This window comes from Scleropages formosus, chromosome 8 (genome assembly GCF_900964775.1).
Source record: "Scleropages formosus chromosome 8, fSclFor1.1, whole genome shotgun sequence".
NCBI lineage: Eukaryota > Metazoa > Chordata > Actinopteri > Osteoglossiformes > Osteoglossidae > Scleropages > Scleropages formosus.
In genome coordinates, this window is record NC_041813.1 from 1,307,150 (window position 1) to 1,335,018 (window position 27,869).

General features: G+C 44.1%; 1 protein-coding gene across 1 annotated transcript; it reads right to left on the bottom strand.

Annotated features, from left to right (window-relative positions):
* Nucleotides 1-266: 266 nt before the first annotated feature.
* Nucleotides 267-27,869, bottom strand: hs3st1l1 (heparan sulfate (glucosamine) 3-O-sulfotransferase 1-like1). The gene is made up of 2 exons (XM_018738054.2): nucleotides 27,598-27,869; nucleotides 267-1,656 (listed from the first exon to the last, which is right to left on the bottom strand). The coding sequence occupies exon 2, from the start codon at nucleotides 1,467-1,469 to the stop codon at nucleotides 522-524; it is 948 nt and encodes a 315-aa protein (XP_018593570.1). The 5' UTR covers nucleotides 1,470-1,656; nucleotides 27,598-27,869; the 3' UTR covers nucleotides 267-521.

Here is a 27,869-nt window from a genome sequence, read left to right on the forward strand (position 1 = left end):
CAGCTTTAGGGAAACCATTTTCCTGCATTAATATTGCTTGCTGGTGCTGTGATTCAAAAGCTTATGTTAATGTGTTCCACACTTCCTCATTTAACGTGATTTAAAATAAGCAGAGGGGAAAATGGGGACAAAAAGCAGCTCATAATTACATTTAAAGCAGAACCATTTATTAGGTACAAGTATATCAAACAAAGAAAAAAAGTTCATGAATTTCACAAAATTGTTTGCAGTTCTCCAAATCGCTTCACATACAGTACAGAGGCGTATTACTCAAGCTTTGATTTCTGTAGCTTCTCCTATATAAAACTGTTCACGACAGCAATTTAAAAGGCATTTCCAAAGTCGGATTAGAGAGGATCGATTGTAAAGTGCTTCCACCCTCTGCAACCCATTGGGATCTCCAAACCCAAAGACCAGCCCATGTGCTACCACCAGACTTGCCCATAATCGATTTTATCCAGGGAATTTAGATGACCTCTGATGGCCCAGGTGTCATAGTCCCGGTCCCCAAAATGTCCAGCCTAATGCCAGTTGAAGGAGCGCTTGACCATCTTGTAGAAGTTGCGGTTGTGCTCCTGAAAGTAAGAACGCAGCTGCTGAAGGACAGTACTGTTAACTACGGGGTGGGGGCGCCCCTTGGACTCATGTAGGCAACGCTCACGGCCATCGCTGCGGATGCAGTAGAACCCCTTGGTCTGGTTGAAGTAGAAGTTGGAGGACATGATCCTGGGTGGAAGGTTGAGGAACCTCTCCACCTTCTGCAGCTCAGGCAGCGGGTCTCGGATGAGCGTGTCCCCGTCCACCACGTGGATCTGCTCCAGGGGGAAGTGGTGCAGCCAGTTGCGCATGTGCACGTCATACAGGCTGCGTTGAATGGCTTTATAGCGAGTGTTGAGTGCCCCATCATGGATCAGGATGTCCTCGATGAGCTGCACAGGCTTGTGGTTCTCCAGGCGGTTATAGTACACTTGAGTGTAGTCGGACACAACGCGCTCCGTGGGGTCCCGGAGAATGAGCAGCAGCTTTATGGAGCTGTTCATCGCTCGGATGCGCTCGGGCGCCAGGGCTGAAGTAAAGTAGCCCGGTGTCTTCTCCACAGTCATCTGGTGTGGCTGGGAAAGTGGCATCAGCTGCCGGTACCACTCAAGGCCCTTGGCATAGTTCTGGTCCCAGTCAAAGAAGTGTACCTCGGTGGTGGCCACGGCAACGTCAGGATGGATGTCCAGCATCTCCAGCAGGGCTCGCGTGCCACCCTTGCGGACCCCGATGATGATGCTCTGGGGTATGCGCCGGCTTGTCCCTGGGGGTCCCACCTCCGTTTCATTGACCAGCTCTCCTGCCTGCAAGTTCAACAGGGCCCCTGGGGCCTGCACACCTCCCGGGATGTTCTCCAGGGATGTTGCACATGTCAGGAGAACCAGGAGGAGCACAGACACCAGCAGGAACACCATGGAGAAAGAGAGAGACATGGAGAAAGAGGGAGAAGACTGAAGAGGCAGAGCTGGGCTAATAGGTCTGGAAACCCAAGTAGGAGTGTGGCACTAATGCAGGTTCTCTATGATCAGGCCCAGCAGTCAGGGAGCAGAGAGGTGCTGCGTGCCACAGCAATCGAGGAGGCGCAGGAGGTGGAAGAACAGCAACCAGTCCCGAAACCATCTGCACAGAGACAAAACGAAAAAGAAAAAAAATGTACACTCAATCTTTTTACTCTTTCCCAATTCTGCACCGTGTCAGAGGGTATTATGATGTCCACTGCCTTCTCTACCCCAGGGCTGGAAGCCTGGATGGACATGGTACTATTGTGCCTGCAATGTCAGTGATGTCAATAATGAGAGGAAAGTCCCCAACATTGTGTCCCAATGGAGGCTTTGACTGACTCTCACTAATAGTCCATAAATGATCCACTAATTACTGTATTGAAGTTCTTATCTAAATGCTTTAAAAAGACAAATGTGCCAAAGCTTTGGATAATGTCATCCTGACAAAGATAATAGATTTATTTAAATAATTAGATTATTCAACAGATACTTCTGTTTGAGAGGGTGCCTTAACTGCACTGAAAAAAATGCTCCATGAACACTGTCTTTTTGACCGTCTAAATTAGTTTGTAAATATTGTTTGGTCCATTCCAGTCACATTAACTGACATTTTACACAAGGGAACAAGCAAAGAATCCGCAAAACTAACAAAAACATCAATGGTCAATACCAGTCATTTTTTGACAAGTTTGGCACTTTTCAGCATCTTCATGGAAAAGACCTCCAAAGACCACCTTCACGCTTTTTCTTTCCCTAAATAAAATCCACCACTAGAGAGAATTTTATGCTGTTGTTTCAGACTTACAAGAAGTTTGGACTTTATTAAAACTGGCAATCAACTTACTGTATGTTTACACCGGAAAACAGAAATGATATTTCAGAAGATACCTGTTTCTCATTACAAGGAAACAGTATTATAGGTTGAGGTAAACATACACTTAGAAGTTATTCCAGGCTGCATGGTTGTTAAAATGTAATCAATGACCCCTCATAACAAGATCACGACCCAACCGTGCTTTCTGTTCCCTTCGCCACCCAGTATCCAAGGCCAGACTTCAGACATCTAAACACAACATACCCGAAGGTTTAGTCACATCTCACATAGAAACTTAAAACATTGTGATGCAACCAGGTATGAAGCAGAAACAGAGCACTTACTGCCTTCACTGGGCATCAGTGTCCATCTCCTAGAGTACAAAAGCCTTTCCAGCTCCAAGAGAAAGGAAGAAAAAGATACCCTCTGCCCTCCCCAAATGGACAAGTTCACTATTTTCACCTTCAACAGCCTCGCTGTGCCCCAAATTCTCCGTTGGGCTGAAGGACGACACCTGTTCGCACCTTAATGAGCCCTCAGGCAGCCGTCCATCAAGGAGATGGGGCTGTGGATCAGGGTGCTGCTTCTCATGAACATACAGTATATATGCAAGTGTAGCTCAAATAAATTTGCCACATAACTAGATACGTCAGATAACGCAACGCTGATTAAATGTCATTTGTCATTTTAGACACCTTTTGAGGGCACCAATATTTCGGGTTGTTATGTACAGAATGTGAAAAGTCTTGGGCACATTTTGTTTTAAGGCTAGAAACATGTGAACCTTGAAAGTTTTACTATTTAATATTCAGCATCGTATCATTCCATGCTTAATCCAGTAACGTTCCTCCGAAAAAGTAAAATGAAATAAACAGTCACATCCTTGGTTGGATCAAAATTATATTGTAAATGTTCTGGAAAAAACCCCTAAACGTCATTAACTTTTTTTCCTTTTATTTAAGGGAATTTTTTTTTTTTTAATCAAACTGTTTTTAATCATATTTTTCATGGCAACCAGCAGGGCATTGGAAAACCGAAAAGGTCCTTTTAATGAGGCCCCAGTTCAGTTATGAACAGAATACATTTTAATGGCAATTCACAAGTGGCTCAGGTGAAGCGAAGCAGGTGTCAGAGGCCCTGCGGTAGACAGAGCTGCTCCATGCAGTCTACAGGTGTTTGGGCTTCCGGAGAGACTTGGAGAACCAGCAATTTCAGCTCAAAATGTGGTGTGAGAGACACCTCTTCACAAAGGGAGGTTTGGTATTTCTTCTGTTATCACCATGTTATCACCATGTCACCTAAAAGAGGACATACAGTATCTTTAAAATGTTTCTTATTCTCCTGCTGCTGCTACTATTACAATCCACATAGTGCCTTTGCTGTCTATAATGTATGTCCAACATGTAATCACTGCCTTCTTTTCAGGTCCCTTTCTGCCCACAACCTGTCCCGTTCTACACGCTGTCTGTAAGTGTCCGTACTGCACGTGGACGCTGACGAAGACACCGGGTCGAAACGCACCCGTGCTCTCTCCATATTAACTTTGTTATCCACTATGTTTGAGGGTCCTGTCCCCTTTTTCATCTTCGGTGATGACGTACAGGTGGGACTCCAGCACCCAAAGTTCATTCTTAGATCCCATCAGTTGAGTCGAGTGTGTTGTTCTCACATTATTAGTTCACAATCTTCCCAGTGGCTCCTTTTAGGGGTACAAGAGGAGGACAGTGTTTTATTTTAAAGGCTAGGGGTACGAGTTGAGGGAAGCGAGAGCCACACAAGCAGGAATAACCCAACGAGGGTTTTACACATACATACGCTGTCTGCTCAGAGAAGCTGCACTGTACTCACTCTGCATGAGTGCATATTTCAGGCTTCCTTTCAGCTTCTTTCCACAATGTTTGCTAGGTGCCCTTTCAATGCAACGTGAAATAAAAGAAGTGCATCACTACAGCCATCAGTTCAGTGCTTTAGTGCTCATTGTACCTCCCAACCTGAGGGATGAGCAAAGGCTCGGAATCCAGCGCGCAGTATATTAGAGAATTGTTATAATGCATCAGATGCATTATTACTATTACTTGCTAACACAAAATGCACAGGCCGTGTTATTTTTTCACCTGCGAACAGGCTTTCTGAAACGTGAAGATTAACGCCGTGCTCACCGATTTGAAGCGAGACCAGTAATCAGCTGCTTTGCCCTACTTGTCTCACATTGATTTAAACAACATGAAAAATGTCCCCGTTTCCTAGCTGTCGGCTGGTGGCAGTCGTCTCTGTTTTGAAAGTCAAGAGCGCAGGGATCAAAAATGACAAGCGGAGGTGCGTTAACCGCCTGTCTTGTCCAGGTCACAGCACTTCGGAGCCCATCCTGGAATTGCTGGCCACCGGGCAAGGAGGGATGCACCCGGGACAGAACAGCAGCCCACTGCGGGTGATGAATGTATAGCAGACAGTCAGAAGCTTAAGCGACAGAGCATGAAGGCATCACACTGGTTTGTAATGTTGTCACGGAGGTTTGTAATGTTCCTCTTGCCAGCCACACCCTCATCCGCTCCCACCCAATTATTAACAGTGTTTTTAAACACTTGATTATTCTAGAATATTTTCCCAAGTAATTTGTACTGTCTATTGCAACGGTACTTTGGGATTTCATTACAAGGACAACGAGGTGAACAAATGTCAGAAACAGTCAGAGCGGTACATCATCAGCTCACAGCACTTCAGAGTGTCCTTGTCTGCATCCAAGTGATCTTCCCCTCTATTCTTGAGCTCTACTCTTCTGCCGCTTACACCTTACCGACGGAACAGTAAGGGACACAATTTAAGGTTTAAAGTGGATGGATGCAGTGAGTTAGAGAAGGAATCGACAGCAGACATATTTATGCATCTCCCCTCACAGAAGGCAGAATTTTCCACATCCGACGGCAATAATGACTTGGTCGGCATTAGGAAGTTACGCTGCTTGGTCTTGAGTCATGGAGATGTATGATGGCGATGCTGGATGTTTTTCCACGTGGCTTCACATTTGGACTGGGTCCTTGTAACACACACGGGGTGTAACACCTGGTCCTGTGTGTCGCGAATGTCCCTCAATAAACTGCTGCCTGACCAGTTTTCCATCACTCTTCTTCAACATGCTTTTCTCTTTAATGTGCTTTTATTCATTATAATATATGTTTTCTCTGCAACTTATAACACAATCAAGTTATTAGACCAAAGTGTGTCTCCCGAACCCTTGTCCCAGTTACTACTCTTGCTGTAGTCCATGAAGCTGCCTCTGCCTCTGTACTTATCCTCTGTGATCAATTGCATTCCCAGGTATTTTCTACTCCAGTCTATGAACATCTGATTCGATAAAACACAATATCTGCGGAGGACAAATCAATAGCGAAGAGCTGAAAGTAGCAGTTTCTGTATTTAACCAAAAAAAAGAAAGTTTAGGTCCGATGCAAGCTGACAAAATCTTAGCTATGCTGTACTGTGCTTTTCACAGTTTGTTTATGACGATATCTTCTGTCTTCAAATGACAGATCGCAAACCTCTTTCACTTGCGATCAGTTCTTTGCAAGACTTTAAAACGCTCCTGCTTTTGAAGAATAGAAAAAATGGGTCTCCTAGCTTCTATTTGGGCTTTTTCTTCTTCCTCACATTAGTCTTCATCAGTGGCACGAAGATGAAGACGTGCTGTAGGCATAAACGCTTCATAGGGAATGAGAGTGAGGCAGACAATCAGGCCTTTCTTCGAAGAGGTACATAAAAACCACAATAATTAAAGGTCTACATGCCCACATTGTTTCTTTATTTGGTTTCACTAGATACCAGTTTTGTTTTGCATAAGAGACCATGTAATTTAAGTGCCATTCCCATGGAGTAACAGCACATTTCACAGAGACTGCTGTGATTCCCTACAGTTACAGGAAAGCTTTATATATCTGTCCCTTGTCTCTGCTTTTTAATAGCACACGTATTTTCCATTTTTAAGGAAATTTGCGACGGTGTTTTTATGCAAATCAAAATACATTCAGAAATACATCAGCAAATTTATTCTCTCCAAACACAAACTGACAGATACACACAACAGCTGGTTCTTCTGGGACTGCAGTTGCGAATCATGTTAAGGTCGAACGGACGGTTTTACTGAGGTGGCAGAAGGCACTGCTTTTACAGAGGGTAGAAATCAAGTCCATCGGCTCGTTAATATGGCACATGAGGGCTTGGAAGGGCGGGCGGGCGGGCAGGCAGGCACAACGGGACAGATTGAAAAGATTTTACAGAAGGTACCGCTGGTCTCTCGCAGCAGCCGGGTTGTGCCGCAGAACCTCTGTTCGATTCCCGCTCAGTCTGTGCGCAATATACACGTTGTCCCAAGTTTGCATGGGTTTCCCCAGGGTTCTCCGGTTTCCCCCCACCGTTCGAAGACATGTGCTTCAGGTGAACTGAATTGCTCATAGTGTGTTTATGTGTGTGTGTGTGTGTGTGCGTGCGCTACATTGCTCACTGTACAGATGGGTGAATGACTGCAGGGAGTTAAATGTAGTATATATAGCACAGTAAGTCACCGTGCCAGACAAATATTACATAATGATCATTGAATGTTGCTATGAGGAACAAAGTGCTAAATGAATAGATGTAACTGTAAACATGAGCTGGGAAAACTCTGGAGCCACTTATTTACACCATTCCACCTTATTTTGCTCTTTTACATTGGTCTACACCTTCTATTACTGCATGTCTACTATTCGCGACCTTTCTCTTTGTCTTGATCCTACTGAAACTGGTTGCAGGGCTTCCTTTATTGTTTCGCAGTATTTGCAGTATGCAAAGCGCTCCCTCTTCTCTGCCCCCCCCCCCCCCATCGCTCTGTCGTGGGTGAATGGCCTGCGCAGAGGCTCGGCCAAACACATCTGACTGCTTCATCTGCAGGCCCTGCTGCGTTTCCCAAATCCTCCAGCATCCCTCGGCAGCTTTTAGCTTCAGCTGCCCTCCCCCAGGCTAGACCCCCATCCAGGTGTTCATCAGGCTGTTAAGCAAGATCACCACGGAGCAAAGCTTGGCAGCAATAGAGCCGGACTCACCGAAGCAATAAATTCATCCATTCAACATTATTTTGCCCAGTGCAGCAAAAGAATATAAAGAATGAGAGCAGACAGAACACTATGTCTGCTTTAAAAGCCTTCATTCCTTCTGTAGTGAAAGTCATTCAGAGACTAATTACCCTTAAAAACTCTGCTGCACTTTATTAGCAAGTATATCGTGAACAACTATCAGCTTCAATTGCCTTCTTATTAAAAATGGGAGATGTACCCATATAGGGTCATACTACGTGTTGCTTTAACCCACATTCGCCACATGCGGTGGAAACACACACACGTTCTTCATTTTTTATGTTCTGCAGTAAAAATAAGATTCCATAGTCCCGACTGAAATGCTGCTCCACGTGAAGCCACAAAAACTGTAATCCACTTATGCACCTTAAGGCAGGAGGTGTGCTAAAGGTTAAGTCAATGTTTTTCTGCCCAGTAGGCTACCGGTTCAAAACCCGAGGGGTCGTGCTGCAGTATGAATGAATGAGCGAATGAACACAGTCCTGAAGTCGGAACCGCATCGGTAAATATATCTGGGCAAAAAACATCGGCTAAGGAGTCAAGCAATGTGTCCACGCCTCTATAGTCCCAGCGCTCTCCTCCGATCATGTGGCTCCCCTGAAATAAAGACCCTTCCAGAGGGTCACTCTATGGTATGGATTTATTGGCTCCCGCAGTAGCAATAAAACAGGCCATGTTGGTTTTAATTAATTTTACAGGAGGCATGAAAATGTAATCACCGGTGCAATGGCATGGTCATGGTCACACAGTGCATTGGGTTCAGCATTATTTTTGCTCTACACATATATAATGGCTATTTTTTGTGCAAGGGAACATGGCTATTGCTGCTGTGAAATATGAGAATTTGTGGAACACATTTTTTTGACCATTCTAAAATAGATCATTCAAACTCCTGAGCTCTGAATGCTTTTGCGCTCAGAGCGTCTGACTGATTGGAGAGCGCCGAGCCCAGGAGAGGGTGTGCAACGACCTTGAGGCGGATTGTAAAGCTCAGCGCTCCCATCCGGAGGGACGTGGCCACGCGCTCTTAGTGGAAGTGGTGACACCGAGGCTCGCTCTGTGCCTCTGTTGCTCAGCAGCAACTGAAACAGGCATTTTTGGGGCTGGCTGTACCAGAGTGAATAACTTTGCATGATACCGCAATAAAAACTCAACTAAAGATACGCGTCCCACTCATGAGCTATTTCATTACATTCACATGTATTTATTTAGCAGGTGCTCTTCTCCAAAGCAACTAAGAGTGAATAACATGTACGGTTGAGCTGTGGACACCTTTTTCTTCCAAGGTCACTTGCAGTGCTGCACACAGTACAGTACAGCACCTACAGTCAATCACTCACCTCCAAACCGGAGCGATGTTAGACATTCTCACATAAACACCATGGGCAACTTTAGAGTCATCAATCCATACGATGCGCGTGTCTTTTTTGGATGGTGACAGGAAACCGGAGCAGCCGTAGGAAAGCCAAAGAAGCGCCACACAGACCGAGCAGGGATCAAACCCATTATCGCTTGCACCGTCCAGGTACTGTGACACAGCAGGATTATTCTCTGTGCCACCATGCGTAACAGATTTGTATAGACAACGTGGTAGTATATTTACTGTTTAGGTCATGGATATATTGAGTTATATTCCGTTTTAATAAGGGAAAGCAAAGACAGCATCTTCTCAATTATTTAAGAATTATTTTGAGATATAATAAAAAGCTGCAGTGGGTTTTTAATTATAATGATTAAGTAATGTTTCCGAGTTTAGAATGAAACTGTAGTCCTGCAGTGCCTCACTGGCAAGAATAAAAAGTGGAACAGTATCTATGGTAACTATTTTTGGAGAGAATGAGTAAGACACTGACCTAATCATCACCTTCATGTCATGTAAAGCATTTATTATTTCTGGCAAGTCTTAATGAAATAAGGGCAGTCTGCCATTAACAGGTGTAGACGTGTATGTGTGCAGCGATGAGATACTAACCGTAGTGTGGCAAAACAGATTATTTTTTTCATGCCGTGGTTATGCTCATGATCTCCCGGTTTGAGGCAGATTTTCTCGTGTATTGGAAGGGTCTGACTGGTAACTTCCAAAAATATCATGCTAAAATTAGAGGTGTCCTATTTTGGATGCTCTATTCACTGAAAACTGCAAACTGTGACTGCGCATTGTTTGTGCACGTTTATGTGTGTGTGTGTGTGTGTGTGTAGGGGTTCATGCGTGGCTGTCAGAGGATGTGGACTTTCATGAAGGAATCTCAACCCAACACATCAGCACCAGAAGTGACCGATGCTCGTCCTAACGAGAGCAGCATCGGCACCACAAACGCTTTAGTCAGAGCCATCGTGGATGGCCAGTCCAGCGTGGTGGCGATGACGCTTTCTTTGGGCCGGGGAGCACGTGCGATCGTTTGTTTGGGAACGCTGTGTAGATGCATCAAGGGCTCCACAGAAACAAGGCTGCTCCAGGGGCCACATCAGGGCACAAGGGTCTGGGGAGATGAAACGCTTCTCTGACAGGCATCAATTCCCAAGGACGTGCACTTAAAAGTCAAAGCCTTCAGTCTGGATACGATGTACCGGCATGAAATGTCACCTCCACACCCATCAAAATAACAAAAATAACAAAGCACACTGCCAGAAGATTCTTCTTGAGGCGCAGAGAATGGAAGAAGAAAACAATTTCCTGCTTTGAAACGAAGGAAGAAAATGTCCAGGTTGAGTAAACTGAGACACCTTGTGAAGGATGTTCAGATAACATGTTCATAATTGGGATTAAATTGTCTTTGGCCTATTAGTTTAGAACGGAAAAGTCAGCACAAACACGAAGGCGGTGGCACCAGAGGAGAACAATAACAAGTAGGGCAGCTGATGCCGCTCCAGGCTGAAAAAATAGCAGTAATTTAAAGCATAAAGTTCTCTCAATGCTGCTCTGGCCACGTGAATATCTAATAACACGGCTGCGAAACGACAGACAAAAAATACGATATAATATCATTAAATGTCAGCAAGGGACAGAGGCCGCCAGGATCTCAGGGGAACAAAACGTCGAGTGAAGAGAAGCAGCACATCTCCCCTTGTTGGATTCGAACAAATGAAAATTCACACCGACTCATTGTGTGACACTGGCGGCTTTCAGAAGACAAACTTATTGAAAAGTTTGCAGAGCGCTGTGAAAAGAAGTGCAATAATTCACTTACTGATGCCAAGGCCGTGCGACAAATCTGCTGTTGAAAACGTCACTTGTACACTTAAACTTTTATTTACACATATCTCGTGCAATTTCCTATACGAACCTTGGAAATAAATAATAAAGCCGGGGCACAACTTTTTATTAAAAGGATCGTTCAAATACCCAAACTTGCTTCAAGTAAAAGTGCCACAGACACGTTGAAGATGAGATGCAAACCAACGCCATTCTATTCCTGGGGTGGCATTGACAATAAAATTAAGACAGAAGGAAATATTAGTAAAGAGCTAAGCATTGTAGCTCACAGAAGGACTTTTATACAAGTTTTCATGGAGCGAATTGCTTTTTGTGTGTGAAGAAGAAAGAGACCTGACTGTGAATGTGCTGTTAGCCAGAGCTCCTCACATTAACCTGTATTTTGAGAAGACTTTTTAATTTATTCCTTTAGTTTTTCCATCTTCAGAGGGAGAAATTTGGAAGAGACACAAAATTCTGAAGTGCAGCCCATTTGTCACATTCCTTCACATACACTGGTACACATTACACCGTTTGCTGCTTATTTTTAATACGTTTATTTTTATTGCAGGTTATTTGTGCACATTCACACTCGTTTTTTTAATTTTCTCCAAATGCACTTGCAATGATTAACCGATATAAACCGCTGGATAATTTTACTGGAGCAATTTTTGGTTAAGTACCTTGATCAAAGGTTATTACATTTTATATTCATTCATTCATTTAGCCGATGCCTTTGTTCAAGATAATTTGCGGTGTTACCTTTTTACATTAAGCTACTTACCGTGATTTACTGATTTAAACAGCAGATATTCTTACCACATCAATGCAGGGTTAGTACCTTGCTCATGGCGTAACAGCAGGAATGGGCGTTTGAACGAGGGAAGTTCGGATTACAAAGTGACGGCTCCCCTAACCGCTGCGTTTCCTTCCGGCCTGTTTAAGTAATGTATGCGAGATCATTGACTCATCTGAGGTGGAGAAGCAAGTATTTAATTTGACATGGACAGGATTCTTACTTTGCTAATGTGAGAAAATCATAAATAGAGTCAAAGCGGGACGGTAGAGTTCCTGTGCCGACACTTTCCTGTAAATGTGATCAGATCTGAACGGATTGATATTTTATCTTGCGGAGCAGGGTAATGTGAAAACAAAGAAAAAAAATTAACCGCGAATCCATTCAGACAGAAACCTGAATTCGCAATTAAGTTTCAAGAAAAGCCGTTGAGGTCAAAGTGTAATGATTGCAGCAGTCTTCACCTTTAAAGCGATTCATCGTATTTATCCTCAAGTTGCTGATTCCTCCAAACCCTGCTGCTTCTGCAATATATATATATATACACACACACACACTTTCTGAACCGCTTGTCCCATACGGGGTCGAGGGGAACCAGAGCCTAACCCAGCAACAAAGGGCAGAGGGCTGGAGGGGGAGGGGACACACCCAGGACGGGACGCCAGTCCACTGCAAGACACCCCCAGCGGGACTCGACCCCAGACCTGCCGGAGAGCAGGACCCGGTCCAACCCACTGCGCCATCGCACCCGCCCGTTTTCTGCAATATATGGTGGGAAAATATGAAAGCCCATAATGTCAAAATAAACATGTTACGTGTGTCTCTCTGCTTTGATAAAGGCACCTGAGAGGTACCTTATGTTACCTGTCCGAAGAATTTCAGTTGTTTTTTTTTAGCTGATGATTTATCCAAAGTAATATAAACTCTGATATATAGCTGAGCACCTTGTTCAAAGGTACAGATTACAGATCTGCATTTTGACCACACATTTCGTTCACGTTGAATAAAGTTAAACATCTGTCTAAGTTCCTGTCGCCACAACTGTAACCAAGCTGGATTTCGGGCTGTCGAATCCTTTGCGTGCACAGCTCAGTTGTGAGTGACCTTCCTCAGCTGCCACCGGCCACTCATCTGGAGTGGGCTCCTTCTCTAGACAGCATGCGCCTCACCATAGTACAACATCCAAAAGCAGTGTAATTGCCATGGTAAATATGTATTTAGACAACGCTCTAGATGACAGTAGCGCTACACGAGCGCCGTCTGTGACTGAAACCCACTGCCAAGTTTAATCGCACATTTGGAAGCTGAACTGGCATCTAGTGGTGTTCCAGACAGCTTCACTGAGTGCAGGGAGACTCCTCCGCCGCTGCCAAGCAGGCCACTTGAAGCCACTTGAAGGTAGCAGGTTACAGGTGTGTTTGGCTGAGCCTGTCTGAGTTACACAAAAACATATTCATCCCGAGCACACAAACAAGCACAGGGTGATCATCAGCTCAGGACACGGAGAACGAGACCTGAGAATTAAATAATTACCATCCAGGCCTATAGAACCGTTGCTTCCTCAGTCTAATGAACTTTGCTTCCTGATTCAATCCTGGACAGGCCTATTAAGGAAAGCACCGTGTGTGTGTGTGTGTGTGTGTGTGTGTGTGTGTGTGTGTGTGTGTGTGTGTGTGTGTGTGTGTGTGTTTGCAAGATAGGTTAAGTCAAAGGTGAAGAACATTACCCAGCTCTATAAATGGGTAAATCGTTGTACATAGCTTCACAATATCAGTTGCTTTAGAGAAACATGCCGGCTAAATGTATAAATGTCAGTTTTAACTGTAAATATTTTTTATTCTCTGTGTATAGCTGTGAGAGATAAAGTGTCTCCACAAACTAATTTCTTGTACATTTACGTACCAGGCAGGGGTTCGGCACTGAGTCAAATATCACCATTCCAGCCTTTCCCCCATTTAAAGATAAATTAAAAGAGAGTGTTTGTGGTCAATCTGTAATTAACATTTATTGGTTATAAATTAGGGGGTGTGGTGGCGCAGTGGGTTGGACCACAGTCCTGCTCTCCGCTGGGTCTGGGGTTCAAGTCCCGCTTGGGGTGCCTTGCGGCGGACTGGCGTCCCGGTGTCCCGTCCTGGGTGTGTCCCCTTCCCCCTCTGGCCTTATGCCCTGTGTTGCCGGGTAGGCTCCGGTTCCCCGTGACCCTGTATGGGACGTGTGTGTGTGTGTGTGTGTGTGTGTGTGTGTGGTTATAAATTCATGAGTGCAGCATGTGATTAGAGAGGACAGGAGCGATATAAACTATCCAGTTATGCTGGGATTGAAACTGAGGTCAAAGCAATAATTAAACACCCGGAAGCACATGGAGCACCAACACGCAGTGGCTCATTAGGTCGTTCTAATGAAAGGAGCTGCATTTTCACCCTTCACCCATAGTTCTCGTCTCAACGGTTTCTGAACCAAACGCAGTCGTGATACGATTTAGTGCTGAGGCCCTGCAGCTTGTAGAGATCCCATCCTGACGGCCATTCCTGCTTAGTCAGACGCAAGGGGGGCTGACTCAGGTGCGAGAACGTGCAAGATGCAGTGACATCATTGCCCGCAGCACCTGCTCCAATGAATGAGCGCCCCTGGACAAGGCACCGGGGGAGAGTCCACACCTGACCTCCAGCTGCTTTGACTCTCACTCTCCTGCTCTATCATGCAAAGGTATTTCTCTGAAGGAAGTCAGAGAGGCATCCATCCATCGGGGAGATATAAGGACAATATGAATGAAAGTTACAACACCCAGCTGCTTATTAGTCTCTTTGTCTAGGGGGTTACAAGGCTCCTGCAGTGCGACCTTAATGCTGCAGACACACACACACACAGTATATGCACATAGTGTTTATAATTCATATATACTCATATAATTCATTTATCCGTTATAATTAATTTGCCAGTGGCTGAAGTACTCAGATGAACGCAAAATAAAATCAGAACCAACATCCCAAACGTTTTTCTTGGATTTGTTTTGACTTTTTTTTCCATGCAGGCTATAGAAGTGGACTGAGAAAGCATTTACTTGAATTTTTTCCAGCACAAGGTCAGAATTTTGGTATTGCAGGAAATCACTCCACTCTTGTTCAATGAACAGAACACATTTCCTTGTCTGTTTGTGCTTTATTCTGTTTGTTTTCCATGCCCTTAAACATTTTGTCAGCACTCCAGACACGGAGTGCTTCGTGCTCCTCACTTGTCTCAGTTTCTTCAGAAGGTCGTTCACTTTTTTAAACCACAAACCACAGATTTAATTCAAGCACCAAGTCCAAAAATATAGCACCGTAGCCATATCCAGTGCTGTAACTCTTATAAACAAAGTAAATGTTGACAAAGTACCATTCGATACCATCAAGCAGAGGCACTGATCGGTGGTGCGGTGAAAGTACAACATTCAACAGTGAGCAAATGTGCTCTGAAAGTGAAACAATGCGCAGCATTCAGTAGACGTGCTGCGGACCGAAGCAGGTTCTTCCAATCTGGCTCCGGTTATGGATCTGAGATTGCGGAGGGGGGCCTTCATGACACACCTGGAAGTCCCGGGCAGGCGCTCCTCTATCTGCGCCGCTGAATTATTCACGTCTCCGCGGCTCCGCTGCCAAGCCGACAGCCCGCCGCTTCCCTGCCAGCTGGCCAGAGAGCTTCAGTAGCTTCCTGCATCCACAGAATGACGGGGACTCATTGCAGTAACGCTCGTCTTCCTCAACGACAGAGCTCTCCTCTGTGCTTCACCTCTGCTCAGAGGTTTTGTTTTCAGAGCCACTCGCTTGGTTTCCTTCCAAGTGAGAAACATGAGTTCGGGAGTAACGGCCTTCGGCTCAAAATGGACAAAATGCGAGGAAACTCAGTTCTTTACAGCGAACACGGTACACACGTGCTGCATGTCTCATATAAACAAGGTATTTAAGAAAAAGACAAAAAAATGCACCGGAAGAGTTGTGGGAACTTAGATTTGGGCTTTAAATCTTCTTTTGTCAAAGATGGCCAGTCTGTTTAAGTGGCCGATAATGAAAAATGTGTGTGTGTGTGTGTCTCCGTTAAAAGTGCGGTGCCATTTCTTGATGTTTTATTTTGAGCGACATATGAGAAACATTGTGAGTACCCTATTTCCGTCTTGGGAACACAGCTAGGTCTTGTCCGACCTCATTCAGAAATATTGATTCGCTCGTTTGTCACCAGGCGACAAATGCTGTCAGTTCTAGGGCGCTCTATAAATTTCAGATGTTCAAAAAATCTGCACCCTGGACAGTCTTTCATTGTCAGTTCTGGAATCAAAATTCTGCCTCTTAAACAGGACATGCTTTATGCTTGTTACTGGTCATAACCCAGAATAATTTTAACTCCATATTTCTTGCAAAAAGAGCCTCGCTCCCTCGTACTTGCATATGCTGTTTTCTTGAATTTCTTGATTTTCTTGAATTATTATTGTTTAATTTTATTTATGATCTATGGTACAGTTTTCTGAGTCCATAAAAACTAAAATGTTATCTGTTACTATTTACCTAACAGTCCCACAGTTAGTGGGAAGAGAGAGATGCTCTATAGGTACACAGTACTAACACTCCCTTTACAGGACAATCCCACATGTTCACAACATCATTCACATTTATTCATTTAGCTGCCACTTTTCTCCAAAGCAACTTACAATGTTAAGGTCACAATTATTACATGCTTACAATCATTTACACAGCTGGGTAACTTCACTGGAGCAATTTAAGGTAAGCACCTTGCTCAAGGGTACTACAGCCAGAGGTGGGGCTCAAACCTGCAACCTTTGGGTCTAAAAGCAGCAGCTCCAACCACTACACTACCAGGGTAGAGTAACGCTACTGGTGTCATTAATACGCACTGCACATTTATGCCACTCTTGTGTTTGAGGGAGGAGGGGGTCTTGCGATTGCTGTTTATGCAACGAAAACCGCAAAGCAATAGATGCATGGTGACAAATGAATGCAAAGTCAGTGAATTTAGGGTTTGGCTGAGAGAATGAGGGGAACATTCATGCAGTTGCATAAGCAGTAGAAGTTAAGAGGATCACGTCTGTGTCACCCTGTGGCGAACCTGCACGGTGTGCCAATGCTTTCCTTCGCTTGGCTGAGCACCTAGAGAATCCGCCCCCCCCCCCGCTTACTAAAGCTCCCCATGAGTTCATAGCGTGAGCCAGCATATTCCTCACTGGGAGAACACAAGGAATGTTAACACTTGGCTGGGATCCATCCTCCAGTTTCCAGGTCCTTTCACTTCATCTGCAAGTCCCGCACAATGTCTTTATTTTTAGAATCATAACTCTCTACACACACCTACGGTGCCTAATCACAATCGCTAGTGCCCTAACAGGATACCTCCAGCCCCCCTTGGATGGAAAACACACATATATCCATCTGATTTCCGAGAGGTGGACACATTTTTGTACAGTTACCAGTTTAGGTGTCACTCCACAGGGTACAGGGAGCTGCTCCTAAACTTCATGCCATCTGCACCCAAAAATTGGTTGGCCATTAGAGGATTTTTAAAGTGACATTATCTTCACATTATAAATGTCCTGCTTTTCCGTTTTATCTTCTTACGCTTGTTAGAAGGGTTCATGAATAAGTCATTGGGATCTGCAGCCCCTTCGGCTCATCGCTTGTTTCTCCGTCTCCCTGTAAAGTTGCAGGAAGGCTTTTCGGGAGATAAGAAGCGGTAGGGGGAGCCAGCTGAACAGCGCTCTTCATTCCCCCAACCCCCCCCCCCGCGTCCACGCAAGTGTGCTTAATGAGACGCTCCGCAGAGGATGGAGCCCTAATCAGATGGGGACGGATGCCGACGCTGCATCATCTGAACATGACAGTGCAAAGAGATTGTGAGAAAGGTCATCAACAGCATGCCAGTCAACAAGCACCCCCTGGGATCGACACCATGCAAATGCAACCGCGGTAAAGCAAATGGTCCTGTAGGTGCCTGTAAGATCTACTGTGACATATACACTCATTAGTCATCTGCGTGGCTTGGATCTACTGTAAGCCCGGTTTTGTAAATTAGATTCCTTAGCATGTACTGTCCATTAATTAGGCACGGAGGTAACGGCCAAGCATTTGCGCCATAGATACTCTCTAAACCCCACCACTACATCACACTGTCCAGGTGTGGAGAAAAGGCAGAAGGCTATTGGCTGAAGGGCTCTCTAGAAACTATGGCCATCACTAGGGGTTGACCTGTGAAACAGCTCCAACAGCACTTGCACCACGAAGGGGAAAACAGACAGATAGCTAATTCCATTCGCTCCGGAAATTGCATGCATAGGAAGGCGGAAGAAAGACCTGGAAGCAGCGAGCAGGATAATGCGCAGTGTATCCGCAGATGCTTCAGCAACACAGAATTAGCCATTAGTGTAATTTTCCTTTTAGTGTGTATGTAATAAAACACGTAGGTGCATTTACGATAGATGATTAAATACAAGCACAATAAGCATTTCTAGCTAAGTACCTGCACTAATGAAATTAAATCAAAGATAATGAATTCTGTTCTAACTAATGATGACAAATTGGACAACTGAGCGACTTCAACCTAAACCAAAGTCCTCCTCTACCGTCACTGTGATTATGGTTCATAACACAACACTGAACTAGCAGAGCAACGACAGTCTTTACTGTAGCCCTGGACCACAACGGGACAACTGACCTCAAACTACTGACCAAGGAAAGCGAACGAAGAGGTGCAAAGTAATGTAGTCAAATATGTTAACAAAATAAAGCCATAGACTTTTTCCATGAGTGCAATGTTTTTAAAGCAAAGTAAGTGCAACAAAATAAAAAAAACTAAGATAAATGTGAAGCTACAGTCTCTCAAACTGATCACAGTAATTTTAATAGTTCTTGTATGTCTCTTCTAAAGGATTATAATGTTTCCAAACGCTGAATGAAGGGAAAGAGTTCATTGGCTTCTATCTATAATTTTAAACTTGATGAAGTTTTAATTAGTGCAGCAGGGATGTTTAAACAGACTGAAGATAATGACAATCAAAAATTCCCTCTTCCCTGAATGACAGTCCTACAAAAGAAGAGAGGAATTAATTCATCATTCCACAAGCTCCAGAGGAGTTATCTTTTCTTTGATAATATAATTTGAGTTTTAAAAATCCAGTTATGAATAGCATAGGACTACGCTAAAAATGCTGGGTTACAAGTAACCCGGCGCTAATTCAATATGGGACAGGACACACGCTGAGTCGTTCCAGCGCAGCTTCTTCAGTTTCATTCCATTATAATTACGTGTTTTACCATAATGTGCTCCATCATTTCCTTGTGTTGTTTTATGGAGCCATTCACAGCTGGGTTATACAAATCACAGCAATATTTTCATTTTCATTTTTTATGATGCCCACCATACAGCAGTTAAAAACATAACCAATCACGCAGGATTATCTCTATGACCCAGTGAGCTGGGCTGGACTACAGTGTTACTTGGCAAGTTCTTGGTCCTATGCTGACCCGACGCACATTATTTCACATTTTTTCAGTCTAAGAGAACTTAGAACAGATATAAAATAATAAGCCTTTTATCAACATAGTACTGAACCAATCTTTGAAAAAGTCTGAATTACTCATAATTAAAACAAGATCATGTATCAACGAAAACATCGAGTTTTAATTTATCTGACATTTTTCATCAAAGCACCTTAAGATGTTAGTCGAATGAGAATTATTTACACAGCTGGGTAATGTTACTGGAGAAATTCTAGGATAAGTACCTTGCTTAGGGGTAGTACAGCCAGAGGTGGGGATTAAACCAGCAACCAGAGGCTCCCAAGGAAACAGCCCTAACCGCTACACTACCATCTGGCTCTGGTTTCAGCACCTTTCATCCCTGACACAATACAAGTATTTATTCTTTCACATAACAGCAACTAGCTAAATTCATGGATTTTCTGTATATTTTGCTTGTTGTTTTTACCCTGTCACAATATACACACACACACACACACACACATTTTCAGAACCGCTTGTCCCTTACGGGGTCACGGGGAACCGGAGCCTACCCGGCAACACAGGGCGTAAGGCCGGAGGGGGAAGGGGACACACCCAGGACGGGACGCCAGTCCGTCGCAAGGTACCCCAAGCGGGACTCGAACCCCAGACCCACCAGACAGCAGGACTGCGGTCCAACCCACTGCGCCACCGCACCCCCCTGTCACAATATATATATATATATATATATATATATAGTGTTTTTTGTTTACTACAAGGGGAAGGGTTAATTTTGGACATAATGGGGAAAATTAGGGGTCCGGAGCAGTTATTTTCACATCATTATCACCCTGATGTTATTAACATTATTATTGTTGTCATCATCTTTGTTATCGGTGTCATTTTTATTGTGAACAACAATTTCAGGAGCACTAATATACTATATATTAATAAAAACATGAACAGATAGTCCAGTACAGGCCAAATTCCAAAGCTGACAGCAAAGAGCTTTTATGTCTCCAATAATAAGTGTGCTGGTGTTATTATTAGCATATATCAGTACAGGCATTACAAGACTGTAAATATATATATATATAAATGAGAAGTGCATCTGTTTCGAAACTCGTGGGTCACCTGAGGCCCCTTTTCCCAGGGGTAAAAGCTAAGCTGTCTGAGCTCCACTGTGCTCTCATCCTGTGACACTGTGAGGAGAAACCGAATGCAGGACCAAGAGGGAATACAAAACACTGATGGTGGTGTGGAGAAGAATAAACGCATTTTCATGAATGTCATGCTTAAAAACCTCGGGAAATCCTGCATCTATTCTTGACCTTTGAAAGTCTAACCTCTGCGGCATACGGCGTATCTCACACGGCCTTATAGAGTTAGGTTGAAGGGGAGGGTTACACCCATCCATTCCATATCAATGACCACTTAACCAGATCAGGGTCATGGTGGTCCAGAGCCTATCCCAGAGGCATAAACTGTGAGGCAGGGTACACCATGGAAAGGATGCCAGTCTATAGCAGAACAGGGCTACAGCACATTTATATTCAAAATTACTTTTAACACATTTTACCGATGGCCTGGTCCACTCACAGTCCTCGTAAGTGGAGACAGTACAACTGTATTTTCAGGTTCCCATCCACCCAAGTAGAGAACATCCACACTTAATGAATAGTGAACTTAAGGGAGACTTTTTGTCAAAATGAATTCTGCTTTCTGAACAACACGAAGCAGTGACAGACAAGATAGACAGCACGTCCCGCTGCCCCATCAACATGATGGTTCACCATCACCCGTCAGCCTACTAACTATAACTATGTACGAGTATCACTGGCGCTTTGTTCTTCCTCAGCCACAAAGTATCTGCAAAAATTAAGTCAAAAACATAAACAAATTCCACTAGCAATTGTCTCTTCTCCCCGCGAGGTTTCTGCACCCACTGAAAAGATAAAAAAAAGAAGGAATCCAGAAAGCAGAGAGACACCGAGAACAAATCACATCATCAGTCCAAATCGCATTTGAACTGTGCATGTTCTTGCAGCCTGTCGCTTAATAGCTGTCTCTTGCACAATCTGCTTTCAGACAAAGAGGGAATATGCTGCAGCCTCAGTGACGTACGTTCGGTATTCAAGCAGACAGTCAGGCTCTTTTTTCCCCCAGCAAACCGCCACTGTGTAGTCACTGAATGTCACAGCCCTTGTAGCACAGCGCCGCGTGCTCTTCTCTGCGTGCTCAACAAAGAGATGTCCAGCCTGATTCTGCAGAAGCTCTAGACAAGTGTCTTTCCGCTGCATCCCAGCACAAAATGTCAATATTCCGAAGGGACGTCACATCACCTGCTTTCTGTAGAGCGAAACCCAGCGCCGGCTCCAATGAGGCCAAACTGCTTCATTATTTATGTGTGCAGGAGTCACCTGATGGTACTTCAAAAAGTGATGTCATTTTTAAAAAAGTTTTTCCTGCTTAAACATTAAAAAAAATGCTTGAATAATCAAACCTGTATGATATAATGGTGTTTTCTGTATACTGTTTGGCTTGCGCCTGTAATCACTGCCTTTTCACTGTGCTCGTGTCTTAAGTGCAGTGCTGCACATGTTCCGCTGAACTGCAGCAACAAACAGCTGAAACTCAGCTCTCCTCCTCTGTGACTTGTGTGATGTGCAGAAGGCTGAAAAAACTATGTGTTTTGTCACATAATTCAGATCTCAGGCGCAGGAAGAGCAGTTTATTCAAAGTGCGAGTTTGTTGGACCGCGTTACAAGAGCGCCGTGGGTTCCTCGAAGGACCGCCAAGGTCCGCAGCACTTTTCTTCTCCTCCTTCACCACGTCCACAGCAAAGGCGGAGTGCAAAGAAAACTGTCCGAATGGACCCCTCTCAGCCTTGACTTGAATATGGATTGTTAAAACTCAGGGCAAATAATATTTACTTTGTACAGACACAGAGTCTCTGTGAACATTTAGCAGCGATTAGCGAACGATTAGTTGCAAATGGATAATTAAGCTGTTATTATGTGCGCTCACCAAAAACAGCATTGCTCTGCTTTCTTTACTAGGCAGCTCTCCGCAGACCAACTGAGCCTGTGTTGACATTTGTAGGAGGACGGAGGAGCTGTAAATAAACAAGGTGCTTTTATCAGTGAATGCTGAGGAATTTAAACACACTGGATGGAGAATGGGGAATCTACCAACAATAAAAGCAAAGAGATAAACTCTGAAGCTGCATGGTTAATGAAGTTTGCTCTCCATCCTTCTGTCTCCTAAAGCCGAGATAAATACTTTTATTGTGTAAAATAGCAAGACGAAACGAAAACCGGACATTACTATGCAATACTTAAATGGTCAAATTAAAGACTAATCGCACATTTAATGTTGTTGTTCTCCATAATGGGCGACGGCTGCACAACTAACGGTATCATTTTCTGGGCGAAGAGTTTCCTCTGCAAGGTCCTTCGACGGTTCTTGCCCCCTTTATTTTCATTATATCTCACACAGCTGCTGTTTATCTCTGTGTTCTCTGTATAGCATACAGCTATAAGGTCTGCATACACAAGTACTGGGGGTGGGGGGGTTGGGGGGCAGTCCTTTTAAAGCCTTTGAATGTCACCAAAAAAAGCGGACAATAATTGACAAGATCTCTGTCCAGATCACCAGCTGTACAGTCAGGGTTCTTGGCCTTCCTTAGAGTGGGATGGAATATTAATGTCAATAACACACACTTTCCAAACCGCTTGTCCCATAGGGGGTCACGGGGAACCAGAGCCTACCCAGCAACACAGGGCGTAAGGCGGAGGGGACACACCCAGGACGGGACGCCAGTCCCTCGCAAGGCACCCCAAGCGGGACTCGAACCCCAGACCCACTGGAGAGCAGGACCTGGCCCAACCCACCACGCCACTGTGCTACCATACCCCTTCTATGTCAATAATAGTAATAGCAATAATAATAATGTTAATTTGTTACATTTAGTGCTCCTCGGTGGCTCAGCCAGCAATGGTGCTCTTCAAGAGCCCAAGCTGAGGTCTCAGGTAAAAGGCCTGCAGATAACTGACTTTCCAAACTTTGGTGGGAGGGTTTAAGCTGTTCAGGGAATCTCAGACGGACACATCACAAGTACCACGTACAGAGTTGTCACGTGTCTGCATCTTGACTGTTACTACAAGTGAGAGGTGCACTGCCCCTCCAAATGGCACTAGGTCTCCTCGGGGAAGCTGTGTGATCCACAGCCTTTAAAAAGGGCCGATGAAAGGAGCATGTCCTTTGCCATCACGCAAAGCAAACGGGCCCTGTTGGACTTGCAGACCTAACACAGCAATAGTTACTGTGGGACTGATGAGTACAAAGAGAAAAATTTATCATTTTTATGGAATCAATGAGGAAATTTTACTTCAGTGACAGCTGCCGGACCCCAGACTGCTCACTGACACACACTGAGGTAGAGCAGCCAAATAGAGAGAGCAATTTTTAGAGCAGAGCCCTTTGTAAATCCTCCAGAATAAACCGACTGCATCTTATTTGACACTGGATCATGGAGGATCCAAGGCTGATGGTCCTTTCTACAAGCCTTTCCCCAAGAGGGCACTGAGACACCAGGGTTAAAGCACATATTCAGTTTCCCAGAAGCACATACTATTTATCCCAGAAACATCAGCCGTAATGACTCTTCAAAGCAACCGGTTACCACTATCATTGGTGTTTATTGGAGAACTGCGCGGAGAGCCTTTAATCCAGTAAATTACCTCAGTCCACAGAGAACATTCGCAAAATCCAATCGATTTTCTTATTTTCCCCATCTGCTTATTTAGCCGGAGTATTACATCAGGAGTGGGAGAAGACAGAATGTTGTTAAAGTAGTTACCCAAACAACGTTTCATTTAATCCAGGTAAAATGATAGTTTATTATTATTGATGTCATTGTTGTCTTTCTCCGAGGGGAATTACAACATGAGGTCTGTGCACAGTGTTACAGAATAATTTCTAGGTAACTATTTGTAACTCGAAATAAAACATATTACATGCAAATGCAACTCTGTCAAAATAAAGTTTGGCAACTACTAAGTGTTTCTTCTGTGAAAGAATGACACATACGCACTGTGCTGTATCATGTTTACATGGACAGTAGCTGTAATATGTGCTGAAGAACACAGTAAATCGTATGGCTCAAGAGAAGGCGAGGCAGAACACACAAACACATACACACATACAGCATGAGGCGAGCTCATTAACAGCAAATACACTCAAACCGCTGTACAACTTGTGAAAGAGTAACTGAGTATCCCATGAATGTTACCTTTATTACACTTGTAAATTATACGACTGTGGTTGTCAAAAGAACTTGAGAAAAGAAGATGAGATGAGTACGAAGCTTATTGTTAGTGCAGTTATTTCCCCTATCTCCCATAATAAAGAAAACCCAACACCCCGAAATATAGCAAAGTCCAAATCTTTTCATCTGGCAACATGTATGCATGTATGTAGGAAGCTCATCAAACAGGGAAGGTTTTAATAGGCTTTCCTGGGACATGCATTTCACATCCAATTCTGGCTTCTGAGGAGAGACAGAATCAATACCATCTCCTCTCTCGACTCCCTGCTCACAACGAGCCACATTTGGGGACCCGCTCAGAAATATAGGTACGTACACACAACAAAGCATTTCCCCACTTATAAATAATGGAACTAGGTATAAGCATGCAAATGTGAACATTAGCCTAGTTATGTCCCACACCGTAACTGACAGTAACTTATCTATTATGTATGAGCACATGATAGGAAGAAGGGCTTCTGACAGCTCAGCAGTAAGGCTTATTGCATAGTTGGGCCAAGACCATTAAAGGAAGAATCCTCGAACAGGCAGCCAAAAAATGTAACCGCCCTTAAACAAAAAATGTTAATCTCGGTAGAAAAAGATTTTAACATCATGTTTCTACAATACATGAGGTAAGGCATGCCAAAATTGTATAGAATAGTTTACAGGGTTAAAGGAATGCCAAAATATAAACAGAACATATGAGTAATCTCAGCAAAGATTCATCTAGAATCTCATTAATTTAAATAGCTGTCATATGAAGAAGCTCAAGACAAAGACTAGCACTTCTCCAGGCAAGCATAGTGTATATCAATTTTTCATCATGTTGTCGTAAGATCATTGTTGCTGTTTAAGTTGTATGGGCATAATTGAGAGCGCAAATGGCACTGTTTTGTATGAGAGATAAGTATGAAACAATTTACATAGTTACCAACCATAAATCTTAACTATAAAACTAGATCTTCTCTTCTCATTTGGCAGTTTGCCTTTGACCATGTGGGTTGCAATTTTTGACAGTAAGAGGAAATGCAGAAGAATAATAATAAAAGTAATTAGAATTGCAGTATTAGGCCATGGTGATTGTATCTGGCAAACACTAGGCTAAAAATACAAAAGTCGTCCTGATGCCGAACGCATCCCCTGACAACATTTTCGGGGTATTTTTCTTTCAGAGAAACAGAATAAATTTACATCTTTAAAAATGCAGCATTTCTTTAGATGATTTCTTTTTCTCTTTTGTAATTTTACTTACAATCTCATGAAAAATTAATTACCTTCCCCTACTGAGCTTTGTTTTTTTTTTTTTTTTGATGAAGACTTGCAGCAATCTGATGAGAGGTATGCCTGAAATGTGGCAAAAGAAAAAAAATGTTCTTTTCAAAAGTACAAACTCAGGGAACGTAGTAAATATATTAGTACGTCATATTTAAACATGTCAGTGTTGGTAGACTGTTGTTGTGTTTGTTCTTTGAATGGGGAAGACCACATTTTGCACACAGCAAAAGCCAAAAACTCATATGTGCTGCTGGGGCGTCCACAAAGCAGGCAAAGTATTCAGTGATTCTGATCGATTGTGTCATCTGGATGAATGTCAGCAAATTCCAAGCTCAAAATTTTCTGTACAATGCTTATTATGCTGCATCTAGGCCTTTAAAATATTTCTGCCAAAAACACACTGAGGGAGGCATAAAAGTCCAACTTATAGCAGCAGACAAACTGTGAGCCACACAGGATAGTTGGTCGAGTATGAAAATAATGAGTGGCAAAGGTCCACTTGGTTTTGAGCCACCACCCCTGAAATCTCCGCACTTCACTATCCACAGAACATATAAGTCTCCTTGCTGGGGGAAAACGTGCCAGTGTGTTATGGGCTCTTCTCACTCCCCACCTAGAAAGCCTACAAATAGATCAAATTCTACAGACAAAATGTGGAAGGATCTTACTTCTCTAGCTGTATATTTGTTTAACTGGTGAACATCTGACCTTGACCAACACATCCAAGACTCCACAAAAGCAGAAAATAATATGAAATGTTTTTCCCTGCTCACTCGCTCAAATGAAATGATCCTATGACAATGCACCTTAAAGAATATGATATAATTATAGATGAAAAGAAGGTTTTTTTACTGGAATGCACATTTGGTTCTGTGACTGTAGACATGCACACATTTAGTGTGCTCATATTTCTGAAAAATACGGTAATCCGATACCATTTCACCGTAAGCATTGCACAATGTTTTTAAAGACAAAATGTAGAATATTACATTTAGATTTCTTACATTCATTGATTTAGCAGACGCTTTTCTCCAAAGCTACTTCCGGTGAACTCTATGTAGTGTTATGAGCCCACACACCTTATTCACCTCGGTGGACTTAAACTGCTAGATACACTACTTACACTGGGTCACTCATCCATATACCCAGTATAGCTTTTACAATAAAATTATGATGTCCAGCTCTCAGTCTGAACGTGGGCCAGAAATAAATTTGCTTTTGCTGTGTTTTTCGCAAATGCAAAGTAATAACCTGTTCAGGTTTCATTAAAATCAGTCTTTAAAAAATGTTGCCTTATAATAACTTTTGCAGTGCAAAATGCAGTGCGTGACTACACTTCCCATCCAAAGTTTGGAACCTTATGTGACTTTGGTTTGACAGTAACAGATAGTAACAGTGGGTTGAGCGCTGGCTGTATCGCACTCTCCACTATTATGAATACAAATGTATGTATAAAATATTTAAAAACCAGTCCATGCGGGTCGTTCCCTTTCCTTACTGGGCACTGGTGAGTCACCACGGCATGTTTGCGTACAAGTGCCACACAAGAAGAAGATTGTCACACGTGACCGTCACATATGACATGTGTATGTCACGTACGCGTGCGGAGCGCAATTTGTCCCCCGCTGCGCTCGTCGTGCACGCGGCCGTGCGGCTCCCGTAAAAGTTGTGCGTTCGACAAAAGGCGCGAGCGCAGAGAAGCAGCTGCTTTATCCTCACAACTTTCGCTCTGACGCGTCGTGCGCGCGCCCGCGATCAACAAGGAACCACCGACACGCGCTTCCCGCGGCAATCCGATGCGCTCATTGATCATGTGGCAGACGTATGTCGTGGGCATTTCCGAATGTCCGCGCGCGCAGCGCACACGCACGCACGCACGCACGCACACACGCGCGGTTGATCAGTAGACCAAGTGGAAAAGACCGCGCCTTCCCTTCCGTTCCGTCGTCCACGTCCAGCTCCAGCCAGGAACTGGACTCCAGACTCGGACAAACGGATCAAGCGGCCCCCGCGGGTCGTTCGGTGTCGCGCGGACACGCCGATCTCCGGTTCGAAAGGGAAGGAGGCAAGAAGAGGGCAGCGCTCACCTTCGTGCGGCTCTGCGTCAGCGGCGGGGTCCGCGAAACTCAGTCATCGCTTTCGGAGATGCTCATCGCACGGTGACTGTGGCGGTGATGAGATGAAGAGACACTTGGAAAGCAAGGCAGGAGGAGGCTCAGCACCGCTCAGCCGCCGTGTCCCCCGCCGAGGTGCTCGAGGAGCATCGTTGACGCGCATCACTCACTCGTCTCTCACCCATCATCACTCACTCATCTCTCACTCCTCATCACTCAGTCATCCCGAGCGAGTGCGAGACGGC